General features: G+C 44.3%; 1 protein-coding gene across 8 annotated transcripts in view; it reads left to right on the forward strand.

The window, feature by feature from the left end:
- Nucleotides 1–17,326, forward strand: part of RASSF3 (Ras association domain family member 3) — a 101,099-nt gene that overhangs the window by 62,664 nt on the left and 21,109 nt on the right. The window contains exon 2 of one of the 8 annotated variants that reach the window (XM_046938132.1): nucleotides 16,576–16,748. The exons of 5 other annotated variants lie outside the window; for them this stretch is intronic. Coding sequence is in view for 1 of the 3 variants with exons in the window: in XM_015281595.3 (XP_015137081.2) it covers nucleotides 1,851–2,024 (174 nt within the window). In the remaining 2 variants the exon portion in view is untranslated. Of the gene's footprint in view, nucleotides 1–1,849; nucleotides 2,025–9,431; nucleotides 11,158–16,575; nucleotides 16,749–17,326 lie in introns of those variants that run through there. 2 more of the 8 variants (XM_015281595.3, XM_046938129.1) reach the window with 2 other exon arrangements.

Raw genomic sequence — 17,326 nt, forward strand, 5'->3', positions numbered from 1 at the left:
AGCAGAAATAGCCAATAAACCTGATGATATTTCCTGTAACACTCAAAGGTTCGTGGCAGACTTCTTTGTGATTCATAACTTGAAATTGCTCTTGGAGCAGCTTGGTGAAACACAGGCTTAAAGATGCTGGTATGCTACTCTTGCTTTCCTCCTTGCCTCAAAATTGAATCAGGGATGTATGTTAAAATGAGCTTGTTTAAAGCCTTTGTGGCTCTTGTCAGAAAAATCTGGAGTTGTGAACACACTGTATGGAGAATTTTGGGTAGGTGCTCCATGATACGTGCCTGGATTTAACGTCTTACTTAAGTAATAATCCATATGTTTTCATCTTGAGAGATAGATGTAGAAGATAGAGGAGGGGAAAAAAACCAACAAACATCTTTCTGCAGGTGTTTCACATTTGGTGGTAACTGTGGCAGAAAGAGCTGGCAGCAGAGCAGCGGTAATTATTTGAAGAATTATAACAACAGCGTTGTTGGTACTAGTGCTGGCATTTCGTTATCTTGTAGGCATGATGCATTACAGTGTAGTAAGTACAATCAGTAGAACTGCAGTGCTGTTCCCTGGGTTTGGGAAGGAACTGCCTTTTTAGGTATTTCCAGAGAATCTTTCTCTCTCTCTTTCCCTATCCCCTCAATATATGCTGCCAAATGAACCTCGGTGCTGCCTTCCCAGTGGGATGCAGACTTTGATCTGATTGTTCCCAATACTTAAAAGGTAAGCAAAAAAATTTGGAATATCGTGGTATCCTACTGAACCTACTGAACAGTAGGACCGTGGTGTCCTACTGAAACTTTGAACTGGAATTAGCTTCCGTTCTCTTTCAAACATGTACAAAGATACATACTTCCCTAAGTAGCACTTGCTCTGTTCCCTCTTTGTTCTTCACATCATGGGGTTTTATGACTCATTATGTATTCTTACAAAGTCTTCTAACTCTTACGCTGGTCAGCACAGGTTATCTGTAGTTCAGTATATATTTTTTTCTTTCAAATTCTTATCTTCACCATCATTTCCACTTCTGTTGAAGTGTATGTATACAAAATGTTTTGGTAAAAACTTGGTAAATTAGGTGTAAGTTGGTTATCAAGATGTACCCAAGGTCAGACCACAAGCCTGATGTGCAACTCTTGGTACTCTTCTTGTTTGCACATTTTGTGGAGGGGGCTGAGCACTGCCAGTTATCCATTCTCCGAGACTCGTCCTATCAACTAAGAACAAATGATGTCTCACAGGATAGAAGTGTTGTTATAAAGCAATTCATAGAATCATAGAATGGCCTGGGTTGAAAAGGACCACAGTGATCATCGAGTTTCAACCCCCCTGCTATGTGCAGGGTCGCCAACCACCAGACCGGGCTGCCCAGAGCCACATCCAGCCTGGCCTTGAATGCCTCCAGGGATGGGGCATCCACAGCCTCCTTGGGCAACCTGTTCCAGTACATCACTACCCTCTGTGTGGAAAAACTTCCTCCTAACATCTAACCTAAACCTCCCCTGTCTCAGCTTAAAACCATTCCCCCTTGTCCTTTCACTATCGACTCATGTAAACAGCTGTTCCCCCTCCTGTTTATACGCTGCCTTCAATTACTGAAAGGAACTTCATCCTACTGGAAAGAAATTCATCTACTTCTGTTGATTGTGTCTTGTAACATCTTGGCAACACACCTAACGTGCAGATGTGTCAGGTCTAGGGTTATTTTAGAGCATGGCTGCCATCACTTGAGCAGAGGGCGTGGTTTCACTGAAGCGTTAGTTTAATTAAGTTAGTTTTAAGGCAGACCCATTCCTTGAATCAGCTTGCTGTGTGGCTGCACGAGGAGCTGTGCTGGTGCAAGAGCAGCTGGAGGAATGCACAGGTGGGGAGGGTGGGACCTCAGGAAGCCCCATCTGGGCTTGTCTTACCTGGCAGAGCTGTGCTTTGGGATTGCTCCGAGGAAGAGCCTCAGCAGAAGGTGCAGGGAGGATGTGCCTTGGAGTGCTGGGATGGATTTCTTAACTGCGTGCTCAATAGAAATGCTTCGGGTAAGCAGAAGGTGGAAAAGTTTGTTTGTTTTAAATGTATAGAAGATAGTGAAAAGAGATAAGCAAGGAGAAAGTAGTACAGTTTACTCAATGGGAAAAATTGCTTGTGCTTTAGGCTGTGACAAAGTAGGAAACGGAAAAGGACTGCAATGTAAACTTGGATTTACTTGCAGATTTCTGATGCTGAAAATGAATGTATTTGTGTATTTTTAGCTCTTCATATTTTCTGTGGCTCTGGATTCCTCTCTTAGTTGTTCTGTTTAACAGTCTTTATAGACCAGTTCATCCATTTAGAGAATAAGGTTGAGGGCACTGTTTTAAATGTGTCAAAATACATTTTAAATGTCGTGCCCCCCAGAAAGTGGCTTTTTATCCTGTAGCACTCTTTCCTGTGTTTTAAAAACTGTGGGGAGGTTCCCTTGCTTGGCACTTCTGGAGTGGGAGAAGGTTGGCATGGCTTTATTAATCTAATTGACGAATGTATCATCAGTATCATTTTCATGCCAGTTTGTAACAAGTCTTAGAGCTGAAACTATCTACTTCTTGTAATTATTATAGAAATCAACTTTGTGCCATGATTTATTCTCTGCTATGTTGTATTTTGGGCTTGATTGGTTATGGCATGTCTCCCCTGAGAAAGCGGAGGTTCAGGTTAGATATTAGGAAGATGTTTTTCACATAGAGGGTGGTGACACACTAGAACAGGTTGCCCAAGGAGGTGTGGATGCCCCATCCCTGGAGGCATTCAAGGCCAGGCTGGATGTGGCTCTGGGCAGCCTGGTCTGGTGGTTGGCGACCCTGCACATAGCAGGGGGGTTGAAACTCGATGATCATTGTGGTCCTTTTCAACCCAGGCCATTCTGTGATTCTATGAATTAGGGGTATTTTCTGAAATATAGGCAGCTTTTTAGATGCTACTACTGCCCCGGGAAGGAAACGTACCTTCTCCTGAGTAAAAGAGATGAGAGAAATGCAGGTGAAAAAAGAGCTACTGCTGTGGAAGTGGAAGCTCCACAGGGCAGTAGGTGTTGGACCACTGAAAGAGGAGAAGGCTGGCTATATAAGCTTTCTACCTTTCTCTAACCGCAAACATTTGAGCCTGATGGCTCCTGACTGTTTATTCATTTATTTTACTCATTTCAAAGAGGGAGAGCATCATTTGGTAAGCTTCTGATCAGGCTGTAAGGCAACTGTACCATTTTATCCAGCAAGACTGGAGATGAAAAATAGGACTAGTATAGTCAGGGTCATGGGAAATACTGTGGCTGTATGTGCTATCGGCATAAGAAAATATCAAGTTTAAAAATATACACAAAGTGATACCTCATTATTTGACAGCTTGAATCTAGTCTCTTACTTTGGTTGTGTTTATTGGTTTAGACATGAGATGTCTCCTCCATTCCTTGCTCTCTTACATCTTCCTTTGACAAATACATGAATCTGTTCCAGGTGCTGTGTTTAAAACAAGTAGGGAGCGAGCAGACTGGGTGCCACCAGCAGGAACAGGAGGACCAAGCACTGGCTGACACTGCTGAGCAGTGAGAGCGTTTGTCAGCTGGAAGGCTATTTCTTTTCTAACAGCCTCAGAACTCAGTCTGTAGATGAGCATAATGCAGAGGGTTGCAGAGGAAGGGTATAAAAACTTAGACATAGATACAATTAATTTTGGCTCTCACAATTAGTAATATTCCCTAGGAGTTAATTGTGAAGGCCCCTGTGTTTTATTGAGAGCTGAGAAATGGAGCACTGACCATGAGCAGCCACTGAACTGGAGAGCGTGTGTATGTCAAGCCTTCTGGGGACACAATGTGTCCTGGTCAGGGTGAGGAGACCTGGAGAAATCACCTGGCCCTGGCCTCTTCTTTCTTTCCTGTCCTAACTCTAAGCTTCACTCCATGCAGTGGCTGTGTGAAGAGTTATACATCCTCTCTGGACAGAAGGAACAACGTGATCAGAGTAGACGCATCCTGGAGCCCACTTGTATGGTTTTGTTGCACCAGGCACCCCTCTACTCCCAGCCCTGTGCATCATGCCAACACCAACAAGGGGAGAGGCCAGCAGGGGATTTGCTGCCACAGCTGCACGGCACTGCAGAGGGCTCCAGCAGGTTGGTTAGGAAAACAAGGAATCTGTGAGAGCCTGGACAGGTGGAGGATGTCATCAGTACTGTAAGCCAAGTGTTGGCTGTGCTCTGGTTTGTGACATGGAGGGCTGAGATGGCAAGGTATGGGGCCCTGCCTCCCTGGTGAGGGGAGGCCAGGGAGCTGAAGAGCAAGGAGAAGGATGGCTCGGAGAGCTGCTGCTTGGAACTGGAGCAGAGGCTTGCGTGGCAACAGGAGGCTCTTGGACAACTGACCCCTCAGCAAGGTTGGTGTCTGGAGGAGGTGGTGTAGGGCAGCATTGCAGGGGATGGGGTGGTGGGAGCTCTGAAGCAGTGCTGGAAAGCTGGATGGTGGGTAGGAGCCGTGAATCTCTGCTGTACACACAGCAGCACTTAAAAGAGAGCAGCTTACATATGAGAAAAGGTGTTTGTTGGTTTTTTGTTGTTGTTGTTGCTTGTATTTATTTATGGTCATTTTTCCTTTCCTGCCTGTTTTGTTTTCATTCATCTCAGGACTGACTGAGTTGGCTTTGAGCTCAACTCAATCAGTCTTTATTATTCTATATGTTTCTTTACATCTCTTTCTTCATGGAAGTAATGACTGAAGAGATAACAAAAAAAAAAACCCAACACCTGGTTGCACATCATTTTTCAGATGATGCTTACTAATACCACTTAGCAGACATCTGTTAAGCAAGCCTATTCGTAAACACTGACACGGTGGGTAATTATTAACTGTAAATCCCTCGGTTTTGACTGCTCTTCTCTGGGGTTTGAAGACAGTTGCTCATAATGGATGGGTTGTTAAAATATTTTTCCACACTGAAGTCTGGCAACTCCACTCTAATGCTGATCCCTTGACTTCTTTGCAGGTTGCAGGGAGTATTCAGAGCTCAGGTGTCATTTCAGGCTGACCTTGGAGCTCCTTTTATCAGACTACAGCCAGGCTGGAACCCAGCTGCTTTTCTCCACAAGGCTTCAGGGTGCTTTGACTGTTCTTCAGAGAGTTTGTATGAAATTAAATGTAGAAAGAAATGGGTTTTTTTGTTTTGTTTTTGAGGTAACACACCAGAGTATGTTATGTATACTGGTATTTAAAGCTTGAACGTTGGCATACAGCAATATTCTGTGAAAGTGAGTAAAAGATGGAAATTTGTAAGGCTGCTGTTTACTAACTGAACTTTTTGTATTGCATGATAGCCAGTAAAAAGGAAGGGGGGAAAAAAAAAAGCATCATTTTATTTTATTTTATTTTTTGCTAGACAGACAAATGCAGACCAGTTGCATGAAAGTGTTTGCTCTGGCACCCTTCTTTGCTTATGACCTGAATTCTGGGACAGCGTCCAAGCATTATGCAGTCTGGAGTGCTTATCTCTTGCATTCTTCTTTATTATTCTGCACAGCAGAATACACAGACCTGCTTAGCAAATGCCCGTGCGATGGTAGCTCTGTGTCCTGTTTCAGATTCTCTCTCCTCTGCTACAAAGAATATGCAATTAAATCTCCCCTTTCAAGGAGGTTCTGCTCTTCGGTTCCTGTTTGTTCTTATGCCTTGAGCCTTGTGGTGTCTTTTTTTCTTCTGACTTGAAAGTCTTCTACATTAATGATACAACACGCTCATTTTTCAAGGTGACCTATCATCCTGCATTTGTCTCTGGGAGGAAGATTAATTCACTGAGCAAAATAAGTCGTTCTCTGGTTTTATTTTGAACGCTTGCAGAGTTGCATGTGAAACTTTACATTTGTGCTTTTGTGTCCACATTCCTGATATAAGGGTAGCCTTTCACAAGAAACTGTTACATGAATGGTGTTTTTGACCCTCTGAAGCTAACTTCTTATGGTGACAAGAAAGTCATTTCATATATCTGTGGTGTTTGTGCAGAGTTCTTGGTTAATGCCTGGAGAAGCTGAAAGCCGTTTGTGCATGGAACAAGTCAAGTGTAAGCGTGGATGGCAGAAATGCAGTTGGTTTTGCACTGTCTTTGACTATGACAGGCAAAGCTTTGGCTGTGGCGTGCAGCTGTTTCAAACTCAATCGTTGCTTGGATGGAAGGATAACTGAGGATCACACAGACTGTCCTCACTTGCTGTTGACAGTAGGATCTTCAAGTTCTCCTGGCTGCCCATTTTTAGCTTTGCTTCCTAGAGCAGCAAGACTTCTGCAGCCCATCCCTGCCCTAAGCATGGGACATCTTTGCTCGTTCTCACAAAGGGATGGGGACGCACAAAGTTCCTGCAGATTTTCCATAAAGCCATGAGCAGGTTTTGCAGAGACCATGACGGTATTCCAACCAAAAGACGTGCAGCAGTGGCAGCAGGTATAATGCCAGGCGTAAAGGAATCCACCTAACAGAAGCTCTGCAGCTCCATACAAAGGAAAAATACTTCAGTCCCAGTTTGCCCCTTTGTAGCCATTCATGTGAAAGTCTTCCAGCACTTAGTTTACATGAGTCCATAGTAAACTAGGCTTTGTTAGTTCACTTGCACACAGACCTCATGCTTTTTTTGCTGCCCTTGAGCAGCTACTGGAGGAGTTTCCATTACTAAGTGGAGCTGATGCTGTCCCTGACCTTGGATCGTTTGAGTCAGAAAGTGTTTTTAGAACAGCCTTGCTTTTTTAGAACAAAGCAGGACCTGAGACTTTTGCAAAGTTCAGTAAATAACCCTGTGTTCCTGTGGCCAGCAGCATTTTGGGCTGTTCGTGCAGGGACTACGGCAGGAGCACTGCCTGCAGTTTCTATTCCCACTTGCATCTCTAGGCCTCGTCTTGCTGCTCCCCTCCCGTGCAGGTGGCAGGAGGGAGTGAATCTCTCAGCAGTGCTGTGCTGCTGCCAGCTGAGGGAGGAATGAGCATCCTGTGCGTGGTGAGGTGCTCCTCTGTGCAGGTTTGGCAGGCTTCTAGCTCTTCTTGCCCCAGACACTCCAGCTCCTGCCCAGTTAGGGAGCGCGGCCTGCCTTTGAACTCAGTCCTGGAGAGCTGGGAATGCTCCTGGTGAATGGTACTTGACAGTAATGTTTTACCAAACATTTTTGTATTTCATGGAGTACATGGAGTTCATGGAGGTAACATGGGTTACCTCTTTCCTTCCCTTTCCCACTGGTCCTCAGTGTCCTTCCTGGCCCCAGTTCTGACCCACAGTGCTACTTCTCTGGGCTGGAGTGCTACTGGGCCCCACACAGGTCTGTGGGGCAGTTTCAGCTGGGGGCCCTTGGGGTGGCTGCCCTCGGCACTGGGCTGAATCTGGCAGGATTACAAATGCCTGCTTTCCACTAACCATTCCAATCACAAGGCAAAGATAAAAATGGACAGATACAGCTTTCGTGAGTTTATAAACCTCAAAGGATTTGGCTTTCTTTTCAAGCAGGCAGCTGGCTTTTGATTCCATACTTTGGCTTTCCTTCCTGGAGTGCTCTTCCCTGACTCTCATAGCACAAAACTTTTATGTGATATTGAAGATGATTTCCAATAAGGAGTGGGATTTAGGGATAGTTTTTGGAAGTGAGGTGCTTTGTTTCCAGAGGACTGATTCTCTGGAGCAGCTCAGACTGTTCTCAGTCCTCAGTGTTAGGAGCAACCCATGAGTACCTTGTGGGAGTGATCTGTGTGCAGATCCTTTCCCCTCTGAATGGCGAAGACTGAAGGACTTCAACAGACCAGTTACATTCAGGTGAAGCAAACCTTGGAAAATCCTGTGTGAAGAAGAACAGATTAAATCCATCTTCATCCTAATCACAGTAGTCTTTTAAGGCGAAGGGAATGAACTGTCTTAGTCTTGGCAAATATCTGACCTGAGTAAAACTTCATCATTCTTTTCTCTCCAGCAATTGATGTAGGAGGGACAGTACTGAAAATGTGGTTTATAAGCAAATATACAAAATGTCCTTCTCTTTAATGCAGCCTTTCATATTTTAAAAGCACAAAAAAAAGCCCAAACCTTTCGTTTTGCAGTTGATATATAATGTAGGGTTTAGCTGTAAGCCATAGCCTCTGTGTCAGAGCGAAGGATGCTGTTTTTTTTCTCCTCTTCGCTGCTTTTGCCACTTCCATCTTTGGAAAACAGGATTCCTTTCGAGTTCTTTGTTATTGTAAGAGGGTGGTTACTTGTCTCAGCTGGATCATGCAAATGACAGTGTTTGTTCTTAGCAGCAAGATGATAGGAAGCAAGTTAAATTCCTACTTTACTTTTAGTTGTTCTGCAGGGCAGCAGTAAACTGGGAGACTACTGAGGAAAGTGGCTGGATTTGTAGTATTGGTAAAAATACCATAAAACATAAAAGCAGTTTGAAATACAGTAATAGAATATTCATGCTTGTCATCCAGATGAATTTCAGTATCTTCTGCATGCCGCCTTTTTGTAGCAGTGCTGCCTTTCACAATGAGGATGTGTTGCTTTGTTGCCACGTCCGATCAGTTGCATAAGATGATGACTTTGATTCTTTATAGCAATACGGCTTTTTCTGCAGGGTGGGTTATAAACAAATGATTGTAGGCAAATGCATGAGGCACAGCAGGAAATTTTAAACGGTAAGTCTGGTGAGAAAGGTTAGTAAAGGAAGTACTTCTGAATGCAGAAGCACAGCATGACACTTGTAGTTCTGCACTTCCAAAATACTTTCTGGATTAAGCATCTTTCTTGTCTCCAGCAGCAGTTGTTTTTAATGTTAGTCAAAGACTAGGATGTGAGACTGCATTTAAGTTCATTAACTATCTGCCTCTCTAAGTAAGCATATGGAAGTTTTGGAACGCATGGAACCAAGTGATTTTGTAATGTCATAAAGGTATGTGGTCATTCATGTCACCTCTGTCTTTCCCAGACTACTTCACTGTAGGCTCCAAGTCCAAATTCGAATGCTGCAAATCGTGCTGGAATCATAGGTGTTGCTTGCAGGAGAGCTGGCGTGTGTTATGCTGGCTGCCTCTGGTTGCAAAGATCTATCTTCAGACTGCAGGAGTGTTACAGATGAGAGAGAGTTGGCAGAACCACAGGAGCCTGGCTGTGCGCTGGTGCAGAGGTCACCTGTGAGGTTGTCATCTCCGGATGAAAAGAAAATGGTGATTGTCCAAGTTTGAAGGTGTGTGTTGTTGAGTTGTGGCACACCTGGGACAACGTAATGCTCTGGGTGATAAGGCTTTAGTGTTTGCTCCGTAAAACAAACAAGGACCATGAAGAGCACAGCGTGATGTGAATCAGTGGCTGTGTTGTCTAAAGTAATGCTGGTTCCTTCAGCTTGTGTTTTAGTGAGGTTGAAATATATAAGTCGAAGGGACGCCAGTAAGATGGTCCCTTTAGGAGAAATGAGGGAGTGGGGCCACTTGAGAGCTTCTGCCAGCACAGGTATGTCCATTTGGAGCTTCGGGGTTGCCAGTGACAATGCCTTATGTTGGGGTGAAACATGGTTTGGGTGCAGTTTAGCAAAGATGTGGGCCAATTCCTGCACCGTGGCTCTTTGCAGATGCAGCATCGCAGGGGGCTTTGGTGTCTGTGGAGGAGCTGAGCTTGCTGGCAGCAGCTCAGTACCAGCTGTTTCAGAACACCGAGCCACTTTGTGTGGTTCTTCTGCAGCAGATTGTCCGCTGTCTGTGCTTTCACTCTCTTTTGGAAGCAGCCCCACTCTCCCCTCCCGGCTCCCCATAGTAGAAGATTGGCCATACAATGGTAAAAGAAGAAACAAACCCACAGAAACAGATTTATTTTTTAAATGATAGTTTAAAGTGATGCGCTACACTGCACAGTGGTACCTGTGGCTCTGAAGTCTTAAGCAATAAAACAATTCAATGATACATTTAATTCTGAATGATATGCTGTTGAGACGTTTTAAATTAGATGCACAGCTTCATGTCTGAAGGTGTTACCATTCTTCTGGAAAAACCAAATGGATGGTGTTTCCTTTCCAGAAGGGACTTCCATTGCAAGTCTGAATTGATATTCTAACACCTAACCGATCTGTCAAAGCGTTTGTGAGCTTACAGACAGCTCTTGTAAGGGCTGTCCATCCTCTCCCTCGGCTAGTCAAAGCGTCAGACTGGAGAAGAATCTTCTTTTAGCAAAATCAGACTGACAGTAACACGCTGTAAATAGCAGGAAATGTCTCTGATTTTAAAACGCAAGCAAGCACAAATCAAAGCAGTGTTTTCCATGTATTCATATTCACTTTTGCCACTGCAAGTGCCAGCTAATCAGGCAGAAACAGTACTTAATTGTTGAAATCTAAGCATTCACTGCTCAGTAGGCAGGAAATGGGAACTGACAGGTAGTCTGCGCTGTGCAGAAGCCTGTTGTGGGCATACTGGATTTGTCTGCCAAAGCTGGTTGAAATATTTTCTGACACACGTGAAATATACACTAGCATTAAACTTGCAGCAATTAATGAAGGTTTGGTTTTCAACATTGTTTCGGGCACGGCATTTTATTCAATGTGACAGCCACATTTGAGGAATTAAGTTTTAAATTCATAGTTCTTTTAGACTTTACTGTGCAAATACATTTTGTTGCTACAGGTTTGTCTTTTATGGAAGGGATTAAAGGCTTTCTTCTCTTTAGTGTAACTGACAGCCTTCTGTTGTCCTACTCCTTCAGAAGAGGCTGATGACAACTGCAAACACTTGACACCTATGAAAATCAGCCCTTTAACTACAGAAAGGTGCTTCGTTTTTTCTTTGGCTTTAAGCAGTGAGGAGAGACAGACTCAGCTCTGTCTTTATTAGCTAGCAGTAACCAACTTTAGCCTTCTTGCTGGTACCCCTAGGTCACCAAGCTTTGCTGCCTCTGGTTTTCTTTTTACTTAGGCTATTGTATGAAGTAGCAAGTACTGCTTGACCTGCCAGTCTGCCAGCTCATTGCAATCAGCTCTCCTTTATTTCCATTTCCTCTTTTGCTTGTTATGCAGTGTGAGTATATCTTTAAAGACTGAAGTGCTGTTTCTGTGGGCTGCTGTAGCTTACATCTGAGCTCTGGGTGTCCCAGGAAGGGGCAGGCAGACAGCAGCTGCTGGAGGGAGATCAAAGGATGTTGCGCTAAACCAGATAGCAGGGTAAGCTGCAGGCACAGGCAGAGCTTTGCTGGGATGGGGTTGGATGCTGGAGAGCTGCAAGTCAGAGGGATCTGTTTCTTTGCCTTCACTCTACAGCAACTGCTTAACCAGAGCTGAGGAAAAGTATGTGTATTTCCTAGGCTACTGAGCGTTTACAGTGGGACATAACAGAAGTGGCGGTGGCGTCTTTGGGGTGTTCCCCTGCCTGGGTGAAGGGGCTGTATTGGGTGACAGATCTATTTGGCACAGCAAGCCATTAGGGTTTCACAAGAGCACTGCAGCACTTGAAACACCTGCAGGGTTGGGGTGCCTATGCTATAGAAACAGTGGCCATGTTCACTTTCCTCTCACAGCAACAGCCCATATCTTCTCTTCACACTTCTTTCCCATCCCTACTTGGCTGGTTTTTTTGCTCCCTGGGATGATTTCTACTCACACGTCTCAGGTGCAGCTGTCAGCTGTGGGACTCCTTTTTGTGCCCAGGCTCCCCAGTATTGCAGCAGTGACTCAGCTTGGGCTGGGTGCCTGTCTGCCCCTCAGCCCTTTAATCTCTTCCCTGCTCTACTTTCTGAATATCTATGATCTCTGAACCTCCCACAGCCACTCCTTCCCCTTGTCAGATAACAGCTACTCAGCACTGCTGTGCCACTCCTGCCTCCCAGGCAGGTGCTAGCTGCCCTGGGTGTTCCCTGTAGCTGCTGCTTTCCCCTAAATGCCGTTGTTTCTGTCTCACTCCCTGTTGAGGTAGGTCAGACAGTGATCTGCACTTTGGTTCTAACCCACGGTATTTTGGGACAACCACCCAATTTGCCTGCATGGAGTCTGTCTTTCAGAAGTTCTGCATTAATAGGCAACTCCTTTCTCCAACCAGCTGAACTTGCAGGAGCCTTCACTCCTGTACCATGTCAGTGCAACCGCATCATAAATTGAGCCACCTGCATTGGTGCTTCCCTAGTTCTGCTCCAAGAAGGTAGCTGGATTAGCTCCATGGGTGGCCATAAGGCATCCTTCACAGCTCAACTGGTAAAGGAAAATGTGGCAGGAGAAGCCTCCTGCCTAGAAGCCTGTAGGAGGAGGAGAGGTGTGGAAATTCACCGTTAGTCTCTTTAGCTGCCATCAGCTGGGTGGTGTTTGGGTTTACATGTAGTGCAGGTGGGACACATTGCCTCTCTAATCTGCTGGCAGCTCCTTGGGGCAGCATTATCCAGATGGTAACGGCATGTGCAGAAAGTTCATGTTCCATCGTCTCCCCATGCATTCCTCAGCCCAGCGATTGTGGGAAAGTAACAAAATCAGGGCAGTAGTAGAACTTGCAAAATGCTGAGCAACAGTCGCTGATTCTAGAAGCTATAGGAAGATGTTTCTTCCACTTATCTAATTCCCTGGGATGTGGTTCTGTGTTCGTGCTATTCAAGGCAAAATTCTGTGAATCATGCAAGAGAGGTCAGTAAGAGGAGGGCATGCCTCGGGGGATTGTGTGGTTTAAAATACATCTTTGCTATAAATTGCAACAGATGGCGGTGGGATTCTTTTAGGTGGATTTTTTTTTCCAACAGTACTTTCAAAAAAAAAAAACCCCACCTTTCCTTTCTCCATCCATCCAGCCTTCTCATCAATGCAAATTTCTGGGGAGAAAAGTAAAAATGAACTAAAAAAGGTTGACTTTTTGTTGTTGTTCTGCAGCTTTGAGTTTCGCTTTTCTTTTTCAGGGGTGCCAGATGGAGCTCTTGCCTCTACCAGTACTACTCTGCTTTATTACCCAGGCTAGGGAACATGTGGTAAATGGCAAGTGTGCGTGTGGGCTTCTGCAGAGTCTGTATGTATTTTTAACACATGCAATGTATACTGCAGGATCTCCATTCTCTTCTCTCATCAGCATTCACTTCGGTTAGGAAAAGATCCATCTTGCGAGAGGGGGATTAGCTCTGCTGATTAGCTGCAGGCTATATATTTGAAGAATTGACTGAGGATTACCTCCCAGGCCAGGGTTTGGTCCTCCCAGTACCCAGGAACACAGAAGCTGCCCTGTTAGTTTCCAGCTGATCATTTTTCATTTGCTCAGGAAGGGTATCCTGTGCTGTTGGGTTCCACACAGTATCTGATTACCCCATGAAACTTGAATGTAGTCTTGAACTCTTGACCAGATACCTTATCTTCTCATACTTTTATCATCCTTTTAAATGGTGGGTTTTAGGTTTTTCTTCTTGTTGTTTTAATATCTCTTGCAGCAATTGGCTGCAAGGTAGCTGGCAGTTCAACCCATTTTTCTTTTAGGTCACTCCTTATTTGGTATCTTTACTTAGATAAGGTTGTATATGATACAGGCTTAATTTCCTACATTTCTCCTTGTTCTGTTCTCTGTGTACGGGCAGGCAATTATGCCTTTTTATATTTTGTCCTGAAAGAAGGCTGTTGATGCTCGTTTCAGTTGAGTGTCAGATCTTAGGAAGTACAGGTCTCTTCTCCTTGAAGGTTGTGAACAGAGGTGCTAATTCTTGCTTTGCATTTTGTCCTGGCCAGATAGATTCATTCTCATGTTCCATAAATGTGTGGGATTTGCAGATCCCTCTTGACCTGTCAAAATGAAAGCCAGCTGTAATAGTTTCATATCTGCCTCTTGGGTTGAAACAAGAGCTGGCTGCCACAGAGCTTGTCACGTTATTTGGAGTGCCAGATTTTCCTTGAGACAGTCATTTGTTTTTGCTTTTTTTCCATGAACTGAGAGATCTGAACAATTGTTTTCTAAAATGTCTTCAATAAGTGTGGTGGGGTTACCTCGCTGTCCTCAGACAGGGCCTGAGAGAACTTGTTCTGCCTTCAGATAGAGCTCTGAAACCAGCCAAGGGGCTCTTAGTAGTTAAACACTATGACTTCAGATTGAAGACTTGTTCTTGAAAGTTGATGATGAAACTTTGAACAGGAGAGGGGTGAGAGTTGAGTCTAGCTAAGCTTGAGGTGGCTCCCATCTTGTCTGCTGGTTGGAGGATGTGTGAATGTAATGCTGAGGGATAGAGGAAGGCGTCAGTAAAGGTAAGGAAGCAATTGCTGTAACAATTTCCTATCATAAACAGTACTGTAGGTAATAACTAAGAGTTCTGTAGTAAAGCAAGAAAATGTATTAAAAACGATTTGTGAGGAAAAGCTAAATAAAATCTTTCTCCCAAGAGGGGCACTCTTGAAATAAATGGTTTAAATAGTTATGTCTACTGCAGTCTATTTTAATGAGAGGCTGGGGGTGCAGTGAGAAAACATGGTCTCTGCAGTGTTTCTTCTGTTCTTGTTGTTAATTTTTCCTTCAAGCCAAAGCTCCCATGTCTTTTAGTTTATCATAAATCTTTCAGAAAAGTTGTTTAGAGGAATTTTTGGTGGGATATGAAGTACGGATATGCCAGGGCTTCGTCATGTAAAGTCAAGTGTGACTGTTCTCATCTGCAAACATCTCACTGTCCTTGAGTGTACAGCTTCCTTGTAGTCTTCTTTGTTGACAAATCCTAGCTCAGTGGTACTCTTGTTCTGGATTGGATGTTCCAGGTATTAAAATAAATCTTACTATGAATGAACACGTTAAAGTATGTTAGTTTATTTCTGAAAACACTGGATAGCTAAGTTGTTACTAGTTGGAAGAGCCAGAGTTATTTCTCCTGCTTGTCTCTTTCAGTTAGGTTACGGTTCTTAATTACCTTATTGTTTGCCAGCATCCTCCCACTGTTTTCCTCACCCAGTACACAGAATGCGTGGTGCTAATCTTGATGAGTCTTTCCCCTTCTTGTGATTGTGGAATATGTGTCATATGGCCATAAATTTCCTGCGAAGTACTCAAAGCTCGCTTTAAAAGAAAAATTAATCACTTCAGTATGGACTTTATTTTTCCTATGGTATTTCACAAATGTTTGTGAACATGCCTTCCAATAATAACATATTAGCAGCATCTTCCCATCTACAAGTGCACTACCGCTCATGTTTCAGGCTGTAGGAGGCCCATTCTGCATTACGGTTGAGTACATGATCCCAGGCTCTGTATAAGACTGTGTTTGGTTAGCCTGGCCTTGGTGCAGGGCCTGCTCTTTCTGATGCATCGATATTATATCTTGGGTTATGATATACGATACCTCGGGAGCTCAAAAGTGAGGGCTGCTTACACTGGTATCTTGTCTGGCAGTTGCTTACAGTCGGTGCCAAGGGAGGAGTAGGATGGGGCATATATGCCATGGTGTTTTGCCAGAGTGTTTTCCCAGCCTCTGGTGATTTGCAGCATAGGTGATCTTCCATTAATTATCTAATTGTTTCTGAACTCGTGTAAACCTTTAGCATCCACAGCGTGCTGTGGCACAGGATTCCTCAAATTAACTATGTTGCCCACAAAAGCACCCCATCTTCTTTGTTTTTTGACTCTGCCTCGTGCTAGCATCATTGGGATTCGGCTCAGGACCAGAACACGTCCATGCAGATATGGCATGAATGCAAATACCTTGGCAGCAGTGCTGGCAACTGAGGTTGGAGAAATTCAGCTCAACACCAAGGCAGCCTGTGGGGTGGCATTCATTGCCTAGGCCAGAGGTACCTGCTGCCATTTTGGGTACTATGGGACGGGTTTTCTGCCATGTCACTTCAAGAGTTGCAGGCATCTTGGGTGCATGGGGATTTGACAAATATGGCACTTGGGGTTGACTGATGGGAGATGTCTCCTCCCAGCTCACTGTATTAACTGGAATGGGAATGAAACAGTTGGGGTGTTCTGATGCAGCTCTGTGTGCTCCCCCGTTTGTGAGAAACGTCTTCTACTTGTGATCTGGTTAGGTCTGGATCTGACAGACCTCGTGTTGCTGGCAGCACACAGATCCTGCCTGTGAGATCCAGCAAATCCTTACTGCTCTCAAGGCAGCTCCCCTAAAAGGAGAGAACCTGCCATTAGTGATCATCTGTGACTATTTCTGTGCTTAAAACTCCATTTCGGGGCAGGGTTGGGATCGGTTTCTGCTGAGCAGTATTTATCCCAGAGGTTCCTGTCTCCTTCACTGGACTGCTGCCAGCCTCTGCAGTCAGGGACCTTGCAGGCTGGGATTTTTCCCAACCTCACAGTCACAGTTGCTTAATGAAAATGCTGCCACAGAGAATTTAAACATGTTCCTGTTTGCAAGCGTGTGAGGAAAGCAGTATTGTGTGGAGTGCAAGGCAAAGCAATGCTTCTCTTCTAAATACTTAAGTAAATGAGTTTTTTTCTCAGCCTTTGTTAGACTGTCGAAGAAGACCAGTATAACAGTAAAATCTCTGCATTTACTTATTTAAACAGTAATTTAAAGGTGGTCCTTGAATTAAGCATCATTTATGAAACGTTGCTGTATGATCTCCTTTGGCACATAGCCCTGAATTTCCGTGCCTGCATTGCTTTTCCCTTCTGGTTCCCTGTTGTCCTTCCAGATGCTGTAGCTGCTCAGCTGCTCCAGAGACACCCAACCAAATTTCTGCTGTGGCCAAAATAGCCTTTTCCTGCATGTTTTCCCTCCGTTGCAGTCATGGCTGCAGATTGAGAAAATATCCTCCTACTATGTAGTACTGGGAACCTAGGCTCAGGCACTCGGTACTGATGGAAGGTAACATCTACTAAAAAATGGCTGCTACAGTTTCAGTTGATGCATATTTGTGCACCCGGTTTCATTCATACAAACAGTGGTTTGTGTTTTTTAAATGACGTTTTCAAATTGTTGCAAACTTGACACATGCATGTGAGCTGAAATCAACTGCTGTTAATAGCTTTCCACGTTTATTTATGATGAAAAGCACTTAAACCCATCTCTGAGTGGTCTTGTTCAAATCTATGGTGAAGCTGATAGCCTACTCAGTGCTTCACTCTCCAATCATGTAATTAAAGACTGCTGGATTAAGCATTTCTCCTTAAAACTACATGTGTGTTAATGGCAAAATCTGTAATGCTCTTCATTCTTGTTTTGAGTGCAGGAGTGAAAAACAGACTTTCCCCGTTATCCAGCTGCAGAGAAAGTAAATGAGAGGCCTCTGGAGGGGCCAGGTGTCCCTTGGCAGCGTTTTGATGGCTCCTATTTCTAATAAGCACGCTGGAGTTTCTAAGTCCGTATGGGTGTGGGGGAGAGCTGTGTTCTGCTGCTTCTAAACCTAAATGAGGATGGTTGTGCTCTCTCAGCTCCTCTTCCTT

This window comes from Gallus gallus, chromosome 1, assembly GCF_016699485.2.
Source record: "Gallus gallus isolate bGalGal1 chromosome 1, bGalGal1.mat.broiler.GRCg7b, whole genome shotgun sequence".
NCBI lineage: Eukaryota > Metazoa > Chordata > Aves > Galliformes > Phasianidae > Gallus > Gallus gallus.